An 18,681-nucleotide genomic window follows, 5' to 3' on the forward strand; every position below is an offset into this window, starting at 1 on the left:
GGTGGAAACAATATAGTGTAATTATCAGCAACATCCAGACATATCAAGGAATATAATAGTCAAACATTTCAATAAGCTTTTCTTAAGACTTTCATTCTGATTTTGAGATGATGGATGCCATAGTCTGTACCTATAGAGGAGATTCCCTCATTTAGGTTTCTGGAACAGACTCAGTGATGGCATAACACTGAATTAGTCAGATTCTTCTGAGTTATCTGACTTCCTTGATTTTAAATAACACTACCCTTTCTGGATAACAACTAGGGCAGTCAACATTCGTGACCATATTTCACTATGGTTGAGACACAGTATTCAGCTCCAACAACTACTCTATGGTTATGAATGAACATCCACATATCTGGTTCCTTTGATCAGAAGAAGATACCAGATATAAGCTCATCTTGATCTAAACATAAAGGATCATAAAGGAATACCTTCATGAGTTTTCTTTAGCTTTAAACTTTTACTTCTAAGCTCCCATAAATTTAGATTTGGAGTAGAAGTGCATGTTGATCGTGTCCTGATCAACTTGTAATCAGATGTCTCCTCTTCCAGGTCAGGAGTAGGTTCCAACCCAATGTACTCACACTACATTAGTTTAGCACCAGAACATTTGTTCTTCAACTGGTAGCTGCATACCAGTACTCATGTCCCGACATCCAGTAGGACATCTGTTTTTCCTTCTAGGAACACTCCAGCCTTGAAGCTCTTCAAGGTTCACACTTGCAGATGATTATGAATATCATTGATTGATTGACATTCATCAGCTCTGATAAACCATGCCATTATGGGTGGACTTGATAGATTACTCGAGTATCTTTGACACTTTAATTATAGCTGTAAGGTTCTTCCATACATTGTGTTGAATATAAATAACCCTAGAATCTTTCTTTTACAATAGGGGTCGCACTAGAGGTTATGCAGCGGAAAATAGCCATACATCAACAAAACTTACACAATGCTTACTCCATGAACCAATTGTAAGCATGACATCCAAGGATTGAATGTAACACAACCCTGTAAAATGTCCGCTTCTGCACCAAGAAACAGACCAGACCTAACCAAAGTCCTGGCTTGATTAAACCACATAGGCACAGAGGTTACCTTATCAACATCTTCACCCTCGCAAGAAGGTTTTGATACTTTTCTTCTCTGTTCATAGATACAGGCTGAACAGTTCAATTCAAATTCTTCACTCCCGCATGAAGCCTTTGGATTTAACTCTCTTTGTTCCAGCATCAATATCTCCTTTCACCAAGAAGCCATAACAGCTCTGGTCAGGTTGGTCTAATCATCCACATATAGGTTCATCCTCCACTTCAAGGGACCATACAATATGAACACTTCTTATTCAAACAATCTTCTACCTTCAGCACAACCAGAAAGTATCCCCCATGGATCTTATCCAGAGACAGACAGGATGCCTGCTCTGATACCAATTGAAATTCTGGTATGATAGACTCAGGATGTCACTCACGATGTCAAGACATCTGATCTGTTATCAGCTTAGCTAAGGCAGGACGGAATGATCCCCAATTTTTTATTACTCCTCAAGAGGAAGGAGTCCATGAGTACTGGGACAATGTTAGTTCAGTTAATATATTCATATTGTAAACTTCATTGGTTCTGTAATAGAACAAGCTAGTTAACCCAGTTCGATGGGGGCTATCAAGCCAGAAAGAAGATTTCACTATCAATAGTACTATTTTATGTAAATAACCTTTAGTTTACAGATAAAAAAACTCTGGTTTACCTAGTCACTACCCAATGTAACCTTTATCTTAGAACTCCAGCTAAGACAAGAGAACCTCTGATCACTCCCGAGTGATACCTAACTGTTATAACCCTGTAACAGCTATTTAAACAACTACAAGAATATATACTTTGTAATACGGTGAACTGACTTTATCGAAATGTGCGGATAGCAAGAGTCGCCACCGACTTTTATTTTATCCAATTTATAGAAAGGCTAAAAGAACAGGAAAAACCTTTTAAATAAAAACAGGGTTCGGGGGGTAATTATGCAAAGGGAAGGTGTAAGGCACCCTTTGCATCCATGGTTTTCCATGGGCTCTTAATTGCTTTGCTCTTTTTCGTTCAGAAATGTAGAAGAAGTGAATATGGACTTTAGCTCGTAAATGAGCGTAGCCACTTTGAAGGTTTATGAGAAAGAATATGAAAATGTTTTTTAGCTAGATCAAGGCAATTAGGGGCAATTACCTTAATAATGTAGAAAATCAGTTCTTTTAGCCTTTCAGGGTGAAAGGGTCTATCCATGCCATAAGAGGGCAGGAAGCCTTTCATTTGGAGGTTGAAGGGTCATCGAGAGTTCGTTCGCCATAAGACTGTCCCAGGCCATAGAGAGGCAGGTAGTCTAAGGGAAGAATCATAATAGCCTTTCGTAGGCAGCCAGAGGATACCTCAGCCTTTCATAGGAAACTTCCGAGGGGCGAGATCATGTTTAGTGTATCGAAGGCAGCATCATTAGGGACCCATGATCTTAATTGAGGCAACATGGCTGAGGTATCCTCGTATTCGAGGGAGATGGCTATTCTGCACAAAAAAAAACACAAGGCAACAGGCAACAGGCAACAAGAGGGGTTACCATAAAAGGTGTGTGGGTGCAACAATCACGTGGTTAACTTCAATTACATTTATCTTGTAAAATTAGTGATTTTACATTCAGTTCATAAATTATCACTCCCTAGAATTACTAACCACATCAATTAATATAAACAATATAATTAAAGCAACATGGGGAAGGGGAGAGAGAAACCAGCGGGTTTGACATAAGCAATAATTAAAATAAAAATAAAAAAAGTAAGAGTTTTTCAGGGTTACCGACTATTTGAGCTTTAGCGATCAACAAACCCTGAAAAGGTGGGAAAAATAGAAACAACAAGGGTGAGTGCATTATTAATTCAGATGCAGGTATGGTTAACCCTAATCAAAAATATGAAAATAAAGAGAAAATAGTAAAAAAGAAACTTAACTTCGATTGATGAAGGTTGATAGTCAGAGGCTTGCCTTGAGCATTGACTTTGATCCTCAGAGAATTGACAGAGAAATAATAGGAAGTGAGTGTAGAAGGAACTCATTGACAGGGGTAATCAAACCCTAATTAAAATAAAATAAAAGGTAAAAGAAAATTTGAATAAGAAAAGGATCAGAACTTAGCTTTTGGTTTGACGTGGCGCGTAATCGGAAGGTATTGGAAGAGCAACCTTGAAAAAGGCACAGAACAACAAATATTTCAGTGTATGGAATGATCTTCGTAAACCCTGATTAGGGTACGAATTGAATAACATAACGTAAACGATTTAATTATTTATTAGTCTCGCGACCTAATTAATTAAATCGGGAAGCGAAAATAAAATCGGGCACACAGGTATTTATTATGAATTTTTTAGAGTTAAAATAAAATATATATGAATTTTGAATAAATATAAGTACTTAAATATAATTTAAATAAACGAAAATAAATAAATATATAATTAAAATAAATACATATGATTTTAAATATTATATATGTATAAATAAATAAGAAAATTAATATAATGTAATAATAAATATTAATTATAAATAAAGAAAAATAAATAAGATAAGTATTAAGTAAAATAAATAAATTATTAATATTAATTATATAAAAGTTTTGAAAATAAAAAAACATATAATAGTTTTTCATATATAATAGAAAAGAAAAGATATACAACAAAATATATATATATATATATATATATATATATATATATATATATATATATATATATATATAAAGGCTATGTAACTAAAAATTAAAAAAAATTATAAAAAACTTAACTTAGGATCCAGTGTGTCACGCGCGTGAGTGTCTATGATGGTCTAGCGCCTCTGCATTCGTTGGATTGGCTTTGATGGAGATCTGGTGGTTTGTGATGCGAAGGCGCATGGTATGCACAGGATGCGAATCACATACAATTCCAAGGCATCTTTCTCCAACGCGTGCGCCTTTTTTATTTTCAAACTGGCCAATGGTGCCTCGCCACCGCATCATCTTCTTTACCGATCCCACCTGCAAATTCTGCTACCTTCGTAGCTACAATTTTGCTACGAAACAAACCGTAGCGAATCCCTCGATCCTGAAACCTGCATGAAACTGATCCAAAAACAAAAACAAACAGCCTAGATCGATTCCAAATGGCTTTGCGAACTCAACAGAGTCCTTAATTCAGCCTGTAATCGCCTCTATCAAAGAATCCCTAATTCTTAAAGCTCGAACCCTAACAATGGCAGTTCTTGATACGACCGATTAAACGATAAATAAAATTCGTTTATGATGCATGGAATTATGAAATCGAAGTTAGTTTATTTCGACACAAACCGTAGCTCAAGGATGATGATCTGCGATGCTCCAAGCCTTGAATTTGGTTGGAAAGGCTTCCTTGATACTCCTGGAACGCAGATTGATCCTCAAATCCTTCTGAAAGAGGCTGCTGAATTGAATCCGAATTGCTCTTGAACTTGGATTTTTGAGAACTTAGTTAGGGTTTTTTGGAGGCAGCAAAACGTGAACTAGGGGTCTGAAATTATTCACTACTTATAGTAGTATGAATTAGGTTAATAAAATCAGCAAGAATCTCATTGAATCATATATTTGTGATTTTGGAAATTTGATTGGAAATTATCCTTAAATCTTTCTATATTAGCACAATTTCAATCTCTTTTTGCATCAATTTTGTCTTGCACCAATTTTATTGATTTTAGAGGAATATATTGTCTGATTTCTTGACTTAAAATCCAAGCCAAATCATATCTTTCATCAACTTATTATTTAAATTATTAATATTATGATTTAAATAAGAAAAAATCATAAAATAATTAGTAAAAACAATAAAAAATAATGAGATATATCTTTGGGACGTGCATGGGCTTAAGATGAAGATTGGATTAAAAGAATGTAGGCCCATTTGGAGATATTTGAAGTTTTGAACCTTTTCTCTTCACTTGTGCCCTTGAAAATAGTCCAACTTTGACAAGGTCTGTCTCCCTCAATTTTTGAGGTATGGAGGAGTTTTAGGACTTTTTAGAAACCTTGAAGAGTCCTCTAACCATTGTCTTTGGTCTCATGTCAAAATAATTTTCCATGCTCCTTGTATGTTCTTTTGAAGAAAATGACTTTTTGTTGACCTTTGAAAAGGACCTATAATGTTTTGGTCCATATCTCTCAAATGAAGCATTTTTAGACTTGGCATGTGAGAGACAAAGTTGTAGAGAATCAAATTTCCTTCAAAATAAGCTTTGGATGGAAAATTTCTGATGTTCCATGTGAGAGTTATGGCTGGTCAAAGTTTAGTTGACTTTTTCCTATATAAACCCTTATTTAGAAACTTTCTGAACTGTTGATTTTTTATCTTTCCTTGATGAACCATGATCAATACTTTATCAAATGGTGAATGGTACCTCAATATTAGGATCTTGACAAAAAATCAGGAGTTTTGACTTTACTTTGACCATAGTTGACTTTTAGGTTAACCTAGTCGACTGTTGACTTTCTGAACAATTAAGTGACCAATCCTTTGAGCTGAGACTTAAGACTTGTCATAGAGGTAATGTGAGACATCATAGACCATATGGAATGCCTTAGAGCTATTGATTCATTGATTTTCCTTCAGAATAACAAAACCCTAATTCTCTGATCTTTACTTAGGAAAGTGTATCTTGGAGCTTTGTATCTTGTTTTGAACTTGGATAGAGAAAAATAGTATGGGCAAATTTTGGGGTATGACATACTTGATCTTGCTTCACAGCTTCAATCAAGAACCAAAATACTCAACTCTTACCTACAGGTTTCGAGTGAGAACAATACTTCTCTTACCTACAGGTTTCAAGAAGAACATGGCAGCCATCCCACAACCTGGGTGGTCTCCCTTTACAAACCCTAAAGACTACATCTTTTCAATACTCGGTTTGCTTACAAAACTAGGTTACAAAGGTTTATTTTTATAACCTATTCCCAACTGGACTTGGGTTACAATCGCAGCATTACTAGCTGTTACAAATCAGCAGATATCGTCTGCTAAAAGAAAGGTCTTCAATCATAAGTTTCCTAATTTATCTCCTAAATTAGAAACTTCTGAATCTTCAATATTTTGATTTGATTCTTCAATATTCTGACTTGATTCTTTTGACCTTTAAATCTGCGCCACATAGGATCACATAATATTCCATAGAATATTCTGTATCTGTTTAGTATCACACCGAATCTTCATGTTCCAGTTCTTCAGGCACAATGTCATGAGTTGATGTCATGACATTCCATATAACATCTTGCTTTTGTACCTGTTTTGTTCTTTTATATTTGCAAGACTTATACATTCTACTACATATTGCTGCTATTATATTTTAGCCAAACATAAATGCCAATCAGCCAATAAAAACATCAACAATGGATACAAGTACAAAACACACGGATGCAAATCAACAAGTATATGTACATGTACAAAAGGTAATGATCAAGATAACCAAGTACATTTAACATGGATGAACAAAGATCAAGATATTTTTGAATTAGGGTTTGAAATTAGGGTTTTGAAATCACACCAAAACCTAATTGATTTTTTTATGATTAAATACCAAATTCTAAAAGAGAATTGGTCTAAGGGTACATGGTATAGTTAAGGAAATACTAACCTAAACCTAGAGAAATATTCACAAAAATATTCACAATTGATTTAGAGAAAATATTTAAAAGGAAATGATTTTTTGTTGATTTTTTAACACATATAAAACCTACTTTTGATTTAATTTTTTAAAAGTTTAAAATTAATATTTTTTGGATTTTTAGTTTATAATCATAAAATAGACTACTTAAGTAATCTATATGCAAAATTTTAAGTTAAAATGAATTAATTTGCTATTTTAAATTAATTATTGATATTGGTAAAGAAAACAAAAAGGATAAGTGGTAAAAAAATTAGAAATGACCCTAGGAGGGTTTGAACCCACGCCCTTGACCTCTTCACTCAAAACTCTAACCAACAGACCAACGCGCGCTATTTGTTAAAGATACGCTTCTGTAATACGGTGGTGGAACTGACTTTTTTGAAATGTTGCGGATAGCAAGAGTCGCCACCGACTTTTATTTTATCCAATAAGAAAGGCTAAAAGAACAGAAAAAGACCTTTTAAAAGACTTTGAGTTCGGGGGGTAGGTTATACAAAGGTAAGGTGTAAGCACCCTTTGTATCCATGGTTATCCATGGGCTCTTAATTGCTTAGCTCACTTTTATTTTCAAAATGTTTGAAGTGTAGTGTGTGAATAGTAAAAAGAATTTGACTAAGAACTTTAGCTTGTAAATAAGCGTAGTCTTTTTGAAAAGATTCTTTGAAAAGAAGTTGGAAAAGATTTTGAATTTGAATTTGAATAGAGCAAGCAATCAGGAGCACCTACCCTAAGTTTGTCTTTCATGTTCTTTAAGTCTTTCGGGCGAAAGGGTCTATCCATACCATGAGAGGGCAGGAAGTCTTTCATTGGATTTGAAAGGGTCGTCGAGAGTATCGTTCGCCATAAGACTATCCCTACCATAAAGAGGGCAGGTAGTCTAAGGGAAGGATATATTAGTCATTTAGGCAACAATAAGGATACCTTAGCATTTGAAGGGACTATAATCATTTATCGAGGTAACATCGAGGGACGAGATCATTTTATTTGTAGGAAACTCGAAGGGACTATGATCTTTTATTCCGAGGGACTATGATGATTTGAATTCGTAGGCAACATGTGCTAAGGTATCGCTACGCTCGAAGGGACTTGACTATTTGATCGAAATCGAAGGCAACAGGCAACAAGAGGGATTACCCTAAAGGTGTGTGTGTGTGTGTCATAATCAGGTGATTCAATTCGATTATATTTATCTTGTATAAATTATTCTAATTCAATTCAAGGGTTGCACTCCCTAATTACTAACCACGCAGTTAAATAATAGTTATATTGTACAGAAATTTAAAGGCAGAAAATAAACCTACAACTATTACAAAGCTTTGGGGAAGTTACATAATAGAGGAAGAATGGAGCGCGAAAATAAAAACCTAACTATTACAAAAAAAACCTTTTGCAAACCTATACACATTTTCTAGAATTTAAATGGCAGAAAAATAACTAATTAAATAAATAGCATGAAATAAAGGCAGCAATTAAAGCAGAAATTAAATAAAGGCAAAAAAAATTAAATAAAGACAGAAATTAATTAAAAGCATTCGACAATCATTGGGGTTTTTGAGATGAGAAAAGGATTTGCGCATAAAAGAAATTCAATGTTTAAAAACAAATTATGGTTAAAAAATTAGTTATCCTAAAAAATGGACGAGAACACCAACCCTAATTCATGGGCAACATGGGAAAAACCTAATGGTTAAAAACCCTGTGGCTAAAAACCTAAGCCTAAAGTAAATAGACAATACCTACCTTAAGGCTTCTAGGGTTATCTATGATTTTTGAAGTTGAGGCTAAACTTAAAATTATAATTAAAATTAAATCTAAATTATTTATCCTAATCCTAATTAATTATCCTAAAATTACTAATTAATTTACTTAACCTAAGACTAAATTAATTATTTAATTTTAAATCTAAATTAAATTAAATTAACTATCTAATTATCCTAAAATTAATTTTATTAAAAAAACCTAAAATTAATTAAAATTATTCTAACAAAAAAAGGAAATTAATATTATAATAAACCTAATTGAATTATTAAACCTAATTAACCATCTAATTATTAAATAAAACCTAATTAAATTACTAAGTCTAATTAAATAAATAGATGAACAAAAAAAGGTTTGGTTGTTTTTTATTATTTTTAAAAAGAAAGAAAAGAAAAGAAAATAAGATAAAACTAAATAAATAAAACCTAATAATAATAATAAATAAAAAAAAAGAACCTGGTGCAGTTATCCAGTGTGGATCCCTTTTGATGATACACCATGAGCATGCGCTTCCTGAGTCGTTGGATCTAGCTCCATGATAATCTGGGGGTTGAGATGCTAAGGGTGCATCGTGAGGAATCCTGAGTATGCGCACTGGATCATAGGGCAAGAGAAACTCAAAATAATTGTCAAAATAATTGGTGAGACAACGGGGAACGAACCCAGGTCTCTTGGGTATAACGTCTTGCTAACTGGCCAGTGTGCTGCGCGTTGCTTTTTGATTATTAGTCCACTCTCAAACAATAAATAGAAACAAACCACTAAATGACAAAATCAAAAATTGAGTCAAAGTTGGGCCCTGCTGTTACGAGCCACCAATGAGAAAAGGAGAGAGATGGCCTTTGACAGTTGACCATCCAATCACGTACAAGGAGGAATTCTGAAATTTTAACCAACGAATGGGAAGAGAGAATGCTGCCATGCATCAAACCCAGATTCTACGTCTACTGTTCACCTTCTTCTTCATATGTACCTGCGGAAATAGATGCAAAAATGCCTTCGATTTTTCCTGCGGAAATTCCCACAAATCCAGGAGCAGCCATGGCAAACCTTCAAAACCTGCATAAATCAAAAGTGCACAACACCAAACTAACCCAGATCCACTAAAACCATTGCTGCGAATTCAATGGTCGTGTTTGTTTAAGCTAAAAACGTCTGGAACCATGGGTACGAAGTCTTGCAAGAATAAAACCCTAATAATGGTGGACCACGATTCAGGGCCATAAACTCAAAGGTTCCACGTTAGACCTGCTCTAATACATCTCAGGAACTTGTTTGTATCATTAGTTCTCATTATAATGCAATGTTAATAAGAAAATGAAAGCAAGAAAGTATGAGTGAACATGATGATCATGGCATATGCGTTTTAACGATTCTACCACTTACTTACTGACTCGATCTTACTCTTTGAGGCCTTGGAGACTGAATGGATTGGCTAGGAAGCTCTGAAACTTTCTTGAAACAAGAGAACGAAAACCTCACTTTCTTTGGTATTTCCTTATTTTTGAAACCCTATTCTTGGCCACCAAATTCGTGTCCTAAGTGTGAGAATTACTTCTGTTTATATAGGGAATTAGATTAGGTCAAGAAGTAATCCAAAAGACCATGATTGAATTAAAAATATTTGATTGAATGTTAGATTGAATTAATCATGTAAAGTTTCTATTTTTGCCTCATATCTCTCCAATCTCTTTTCATATAATTTTTTGGACGGTTGAATCAATTTAGATTGATTGAATATTTGATGATTGAACAATATAATTTTATTTCATTTATTTGTGATTTTATTTGATTTATTTTGAATTTTAATGAATAAAATCAAAGGTAAATCAAATAAAATTATGAAATAAATAATATATGACCAATGGGCCTTTTCCAATCTTAAAATCACGTGGGAAGTGTAATGTCATAGGCCCATTACTTAAAAATATGAAATTCACCAATTAGGGTTTTATGCAATTCTCAAAAATCGACCAACTTGTATCAAGCATATCTCTCTCATTTTTTATCACATGGAGATGATCTAGGACTTTTTGGAAAGCCCAAGATGTCTTCTACAAGCCACTTTGGAACATATTTTTCATTTGAGGATTTTATCTTGATGATATTGCTCCTGACAAAAAAACTACTTTTTGCGAGCTTCTAGAAGGACCTGTAATGTTTTGGCTCATATCTCTTAAATGAAGCATTTTTGGCCTTGGCTTTAGAGAGACAAAGTTGTAGAGAATTCAATTTCCTTCAAAATGAGCTTTGGATGGGAAATTTCTGATGTTCCATGTGAGAGTTATGGCTGGTCACATTTCAGTTGACTTTAGGTCAAAAAACCCTAATTTAGAAACTTTAGGTTTTGTTGATTTCTGAACTTTCCTTGATGAATCATGATTAATCCTTGATCAAATGATGAATGATACTTCAAAATAAGGATGTTGACAAAAAATCAGGAATTTTGACTGTACTTTGACGACAGTTGACTTTTAGGTTAAACTAGTCCACTGTTGACTTTTTGAGCAATTGACTGAGCAATCCTTGGAATTGGAGCCTGAATTTTGTCATAGAGATAATTTGAAATATCATAAGCCATATGAAATCTATTGGAGAACTTGATTCATTCATTTTCTTCAGAGAATTCAAAACCCTAGTTCAGGAGGTCATTAGGAGAGTGTGCCTCTGAGTTTTAAACTTTGGAAGGAGTTTTGAAAGGTGAAATGAGATGGGCAAATTTTGGGGTATGACAGCTTCAAATAAAATATATAAAAAACAAAGTACTAAACATATTTGAACTTCATCTTCAACCTCGGTTCACCTGGATTTTTCAGAAATCGTTCTCATGATTTAGGCAATCGTATGGATGATGTAAAGACCAAATATGTTTAGAAATCTCATATGAACTCAGTCATGTACCATTCATAAATTTATTTAACCTGTAGCTCACGAATTTCTGGAAAAACTCTAAGAACCCTAAATTTTAAAATTGAAATTAAATGATGGATATGCAAAACTGATCCCTAAAACCTTAGGGCCTTCACTCCCTACATCTTACTGAGTAGATTGGTATCAAGTTTTGTTTAAATGATGCCTCTTTCTATGATTTCAAAGTTTGAGTTTTTACCTCTGAAAACGGGGATGGAATCCTTGCTTGGAGGTGTTACAGAACTGCTGTGATGATCTGGATAGCTGTGATGATCTGGATAGCTCCACTGACCTCCAAGGATTGTGTTGGAATGCTTAGAATGGCTTGAAACACTCTGCAACTCCAAACCCGATAGTACCTACAAATGGAAATTTTTGAAATGCAATAATGGATTCCAGGTGTTACAGTTGTTAATTAATGGTCTGGACAACTTCAATATGGTATGAGGAAGGTGTCTGGATGATTAATTTGAGTAATGTATGTATAGAATGAAGATTTGAAGGTTAAGGCTCTATTGGAGACTTTAATGGAGGTTGAGTGGTGATTCTGAGCTTGAAGTGTTTGGGAGGTGTATGGGAGTGATGAACACCTTCTATATAGTGTTTAGAAGGTGTTTGAAAGGTTGGTTTGCACTCAGAACCACTGCAACTCAAAATGGCTCTCAAAATGCAAAGACACAAAAAATGAGGTTTTCGATCACATGGTGACTTGGAGATTTCTTGTGTGTTTGATCATGGAAACAAGGCCCTCTATTTATAGGCCAAAATTAAGGTTTGTGGGTGAAGGAATCAGATCAATTGGAGCTCCCATGTGATACTTGTACTATTTTTCTTCTTCATGAAGTTATGTGAAATTTTTTGTTTCAATGGAAGGTACAAGTCTTCAAGCATGCTTGTGTGACTTTGTTCTCAACATTAGAGGTTTTCTTGCTGAGTTTAACTTGCTTTTGCTGCAAAGGAGACATGGGGGAGGCTCAAGGGAAGAGTGGTTGGGATTAAAGCCTCTTTTTCAAAGTGGAAGTGTGATCTTTATGCCATTAATGGAATGATTCAATGGTTAATTGCTTAAGCACTTGGATCATAGCTCAAAAGAGAGTGTAATCCACTGATTATGGTGTGTTAAACAAGTTAGAGTGGCTGTACTTTGAAGATTTTTCAGATTTGGATCAAGATTCATCCTTGTTCTTCATGTTCATAACTTCCATTTCAAGTGACATGGAGCCATATTGATAAAATCATATCTTATAGCTCAAGTGATGAAACTTCATGCTAATGGTCTCTTTGGAAAGCCCTTGCTATATACTTCAATCCACTTGTTAAAAGTTTTCTCAAACTCTTTTTGGATCATGGAGAAAAATGGCCACAAAGTTGAAAAAAATTCAAGTGAAAACACTTAAAAATTTTCCAAGTTTTTTGAACATAAACTTCTTAATTCCATATCTCTCAAAATAATAATTTTTTGATGAAATGAGATAAGTGACAAAGTTGTTTATTTGATCAAAATCAACAAAATGAGGTCAAAATCACTTAAAAACCCTAATTTTGACTTTTGTTGACTTCTTGATTCTTGATGAATTTTCTTGATTTTGCTTTGTAAAATGTATTCATTAGTCATATGTTGATGATTTGAATCCTCAAAATTCCACAGTTGACCAATTTTCTCAAAAGTCAAAGGTTGATCCACACAGTTGACTTTTTCCAAATGAACTACAATTTTGTGGATTCTACGTGAATCAATGTCTCCTCTTCAAATGAATTATATGAATGGATTATAATGTTAATTTGGATGCCCTTGAATCATGGTTTGAGTCTTGGAGCCATGTCCTGATGTAAAGTCAACCCTCCAATTGAATTAGGTCAAAACCCTAATATGGGCATCAGGTGAACTTGAAAGTTTTTGATCTTGAATTGGGCCATCCTTGGAGTTTGATGTTGATGGGAGAACCCTTTGAATCATAGGAGAACGTTGAACTTCCTTGTGGGCCTCAAAACCCTTATTTGCTCAGTCTCCTCTAGATCAGCCTCTTGTCTTAGGACACAAGAAACAAGCAACAATTTTTTGTTTTTTTAGTTAGCAAATGATGTATGTATGATTATAATGATGATGATGATGATCCTTATATTTTTAATATGGTGAGATCTTAGTGGTCAAAAATTGGGGTACAACAATATAGTTTTAAATAAATTTTGAGAACCCGTGTTACGAAGCAGAACTATTGTTTATGAAGTTTTTATGACGACGTGACACCCTTGTTGGTGATTGTAATTTATTTAATTCGTATTATGTTGCGAATATTACTTGTGGGTTAGAAGGGTGTTACACATTCCCTGTTGACGTTTTGGTTAATCGGAATACATCTGGCACATGGAGGTGACTCAACCCATAATTGGATGGCTTGTACAAATAAAAGGAGGTAATCACCTCTCATTAAAAATGTCTCCTTCAGTTGAGAGACCCGCCTCATGTTAAAATGGTGACCTTTAGTTGGGGGACTCTCCCCAAGTTTAGGACTTGAATCACATTAAAAAGTTCACCATAAGCTAAGGGACTCGCCTCCTATTAATCAGGTCTCCTTCAGATGAGGGACTCGCCCCAAACCGAGGGAATAACCTCCGAAGAGAAAGAGGCCTTAAAAACACTTATCCATTTATAAGCCCTCGTGCTTGAGGGACTATGTAGTGTTATATTTGTGAAAGTTCATAATACGGACAACTTTAGCGTCCATGTCTAGCGTGATATCGCACGGGCGACATTTTCACAGAACATGAGGGATCCCCTTAGGTAGGAGACGTGTAAAGTACCGTTATCTCTCATTATTCATATGAGAAGGGATTATACCACGACTCCCTGAAAAATATGCAGTCCACAATCTCCCTTAGCAATAGGGGAGCGATGACTGCCTCTAAGGGTTTCCTAAACCCAAGGTCCAAAAGGCCCCATATATATACTTCTCCCCTAATGGGAGAAGGATATATCCTAACTTACACATAACACCAAAAACACCATACTAATATACAGAGCCTCTCACCTCACGTGAGCAAGCACTACTATAAAAAATAGATTTCAACTCGTATGTGAAATGCATCTAACATCGGCTACAGAAGCGACATAACGAAGGGTGTCATGAAAAGCTTCCACTTTACCCCTCGGTTTTTGAAACACCGAAAGAAAAGGTTATATGAACGAGGGTTTGAATCCAAACATCTTCACTTTCATTATTTTAAAAACTAGAGCGTTATACTGTTAGTTGAGAATTTCGACGCGTAATATGAGGTAAAGGTTATTGAAGAGAAATTCATTTCGAAGAAAGATGTGGAATTGAATTATGAAGGCTATTCGAAATATCAAGTGTTTGAAGAGGTTTTTATCTTGTCAAGTGCTATCGAAGAAGGTATCATCGAAACAAAGATAAAGACTTAGAATATTTTGGAGCTTTTCAAAAAGAATAAGCTTCGACGGTCACGTTAGTTGAGATTGGCGCCCCTAATAAAAGAAGATTCAAATTCAAATAATCTGTCTTATCCAAAAAGAACGTGTTGAGGCCTTAGAGATTGAGGAGCATGCAAACGAAGAACGTGGCATTCCGTTAGGAAAAGGTCGTTGGGGTCAAATTAGTATACATTAGAATATTAGCGTTAGATTTTAGTGTGTTCAAATCTGTACAAACCCTCAATTATACTCAAAGTACCAACATATATCGAGAAACGTGTGCTAAGAAATGTACGTACGATTCACCACCATTTTAATCAATTACGAGTCTTTTACCAGTTTTACCTTTATTTTCATCAAAGTCTTTTTAATTCTCTTAACCTTTCGATATCGAAACCTTTAGTGTTTTTGCATTTACTTTATACTTTTTAAAGAATTCTTTATTTACTTACAAATTAACCATAAACAATCAAAGAATGTATACCACACAAACATCAAAATCTCGAAAACTAGACTATGTCATAGGATAAATTTAGTCGATCATGCGAGCAACCAGAATAAAATTGTTTTGGAGGACTAGCATTTGTTTACGAATTTCTACCGTAAACAAATTGGCACGCCTAATGGGACTGTGTCTAAGTTTTCGAGTCACAAATTCATTTGTGTTTTTTTTGTCTTTTACGTTACTATCATATTATTTAACATTGTTGTATGATATTGAGTAGCAAAAAATTAGCCAACACCAACGGATAAATTCCAAAAAGAAAGTATAAAATGAAGATGTTTAACCCTCCCAACAACAATGTAGAACAAACTCCTCCTCCGATAGGAGGAAGCATGGTTGTTGCAACCACAACTGAGGCCATATTAACTAATCAGGGTATTATGGTTATTCCCTCATCGACAGTCTCGACGGTAATCCCCTCGGCAACAGTTTCGATGACCAAACCTTTGAACGTGTAGAGTATACCAAATGTTTCATCTGCAGCGACTCAGAGTCAACCCGTGATCCCTAGACCCCCAGGATTCAACGTAAATAGGCCATATACACCAGGATTTTAGATTCCTATGCGAGATCCTTCTTATGGCAAGCCAACATCTTTTATGGCAGACTTACACAATAGTACATCGACGTATATGATTCGCTTGACTTTAATGTTCTCACCATTACAAGGATCAGGTTCAAGTATTAAAAATTTGAATCAAAATATTCTACCAACAGGATTCGCTCACCATGAATTCTTCTGCGATTTTAAGGCAATAAATGGATAAGAGCAATCACGAGATGGTGGGGGTACTTGCTCAACAAATGAGTACTATCTTCAACCCGTTAATCCAAAATGCAACCCAGAAAAATTTACAAAATGTCCAAGCGAACCAGCAAATGGCAGCGCAAATGGGACGAATATCAAATTTCTTTGGGGCCCTTAGAGAAACAATTCAACCACCCAATCGTGACTGGGTAAGAGAAAATCAGGGTAGAGCATGCAAAGAGGATCCCACAATTAATCAGACCTATCTTGTCCCACAAAACATTAGCAAAAACAATAAGGGAATAAGGGCCAAACCACTCCAAAACCAACAGGCTATGCCTCGGGAAGAGGAACCTCGAAGGGTTATGATGGTTGATCGAAACCAGAATGCTTACGAAGTAATCCAACGCGTTTTACAAAATGAGATGCTAGGAGGGAATAACCTGTCTACCATGATCGAAAGCATTATGGCACGAAATGGGGTGAATGTTGGCTTTCAAAGGCCAAATAATACTTCCCCTATATCAGAGTACGTCTTGCAAACTGAATTATCCAGGGGCTGGAAAGTCCCAAAATTCATAAAATTTTCTAGTGACACCAGTGAATCGACTGTCGAACATATAGCCAATTATCTTACCGAGGTTGGAGATATAGAGAATAATGAAAACCTAAGAGTGAAATATTTCCCCAGTTCTCTAACCAAGAATGAATTTACATGGTTCACAACCCTTTCACCAAATTCCATCCAAGAATGGCCTCATTTGGAAAGGTTATTCCATGAGCAGTTCTACATAGGCCAATTGAAGATGAGTCTTAATGAATTGGCCAACGTGAAACGTAAGTTTAGCGAACCCATAGACGATATCTAACAGATTCCGCCTATTAAAGGCAATGTGCTTCACACAAGTGCCAGAACATGAACTAGTTGAGATGGCTGCAAGAGGTTTAAATTTCTCCTTAAGGAAGAAATTAGATCCCAATTATTTGAGGAAAATGGCTCAATTGGCGGATAGAGTTTGTAAAGTAGAGCGCCTAAAATCCAAGAAAGCTAGAGCAAATAGGAGTCATAAAAAGGAGATGGTTGCATATGTCGAAGCCGAGGAGGGCGAACAAGAAATCTATGATGATTCTTTAGCCTTCAAAGAAGGCAGAGTAGATTTGGCTACATTAAAGCAAGGGACACCCTATCCTTGTAAAATGTTGACTCCTTCGAATGGGAAGAACTGTGTCAAACCTGAAAAGAGTGATAAGTTTCCTAAGAAAACATATACCTTCGACGTAACAAAGTGAGATAAGATTTTTTATTTGTTATTAATAGATGGTCAGATGATAGTGCCATATGGTGCTAAAATTCCTCTGTTAGAACAACGAAAGAAGAGAGGTTTTTGAAAATATCATAATTTTTTAGGGCACAAATATAGACATTTTGGTTTGAGAACTGCTGAGGAGTTTATAAGAGATATGTTCGGAATACAAAGTGAAATTTCTTGCATTGTGGCTACACTCCAACCGTTGGAAGCACTACAATGAAGGATGCAGCCGCCGAGGAAGTCAGTTTAGTGTCTGAATCAGAGGTGGAACAGACATTAGATGACTGTATGAATGAAGTGTGGCTATGGGAGGATTTTTATATCAGTAAGTCGCACGAGTTATCAGAGGTAATACTACGCTAAGAGAATGAAGGTGTATGGTTGGGTAGAAGTTGTGTAGAACTGCTAGAGTTATCATGAGCTGCAGTACATCGTGAAGGGTTCGATATACCAGTTGAGCAACAAGATTTGTTGGAATGACAGACATAGCAGTTGTACATTATGGAAATCAGTGACAAGGACGAAACTCTAAGTCAGTGAGTATTTGGGTTTCAATATACGTAAATCTAAACGTGTGCCTAAGTTGTGGTAGATGAACTAATATGGAATGGCAGAGTAAGTAGAAACTTGATTCTGGAGAGTACTCAACTTTGAGGAGTAGTAGTCGACGATGGATGTATATGGATCTTTCTATATCTATAGCTTTTGTATGTACTCAATATCAATTTTTAACGTTTCATGCATAATATACTAGTCAGTTATGTATGGGGTGTTACACAAAACCTCACAATGTTTTATTTTCAGGGATCTCATTGAAAACCCATTCAAGGAAGGGCGCCTAAGGTTCGGCGAGAAGATCAAGAATCAGATGAAGGTGAATGTTGTCTCTTTTCCCGTTTCTGATACAAACTATGCTGAGCCTGCAGACATCAACATTGTGGAAGTGGTCGAAGACAAAGTCACTGAAAACTTTGTTGTCATTGATGCAAAGGAGGCTACTAAAGGCCTCATCAGCGAGGATATCCATGTTAAAACCACTAACGATTCTGCTGCAGGTATCGAGATGACGAAGGCTAATGAAGATCTTCGATTCAAATTTTAAGAGGTCAATATCAATGATGGTCCTAACGTCGAAGTCAATATGGTGGACATCAACTGGAATCCTGAAATGGATGAAGTCGAAAGGCGCATCCAGAAAGAGGAAAACTAGATGAAGGTTGTCTATCCTAAAGCAGGCAAAAGTCTTTTGGACTTTCTTGTTTGTTATCACAAGAAGAACTCAGAGGCTCTCGTGTGCCCCAGATGCAGCACCATCCAT

The 18,681-nt window shown here is 35.4% G+C and overlaps 1 protein-coding gene across 1 annotated transcript; it reads left to right on the plus strand.

Annotated features, from left to right (window-relative positions):
* Positions 1-16,064: 16,064 nt before the first annotated feature.
* LOC131597222 (uncharacterized) lies at positions 16,065-16,922 on the plus strand. Its single transcript, XM_058869931.1, has one exon. It carries the CDS (start codon positions 16,065-16,067, stop codon positions 16,920-16,922), a length of 858 nt encoding a protein of 285 aa, XP_058725914.1.
* Positions 16,923-18,681: the final 1,759 nt, after the last annotated feature.

The sequence above is a fragment of the Vicia villosa genome, linkage group LG4, assembly GCF_029867415.1.
Source record: "Vicia villosa cultivar HV-30 ecotype Madison, WI linkage group LG4, Vvil1.0, whole genome shotgun sequence".
Classification (NCBI taxonomy): domain Eukaryota; kingdom Viridiplantae; phylum Streptophyta; class Magnoliopsida; order Fabales; family Fabaceae; genus Vicia; species Vicia villosa.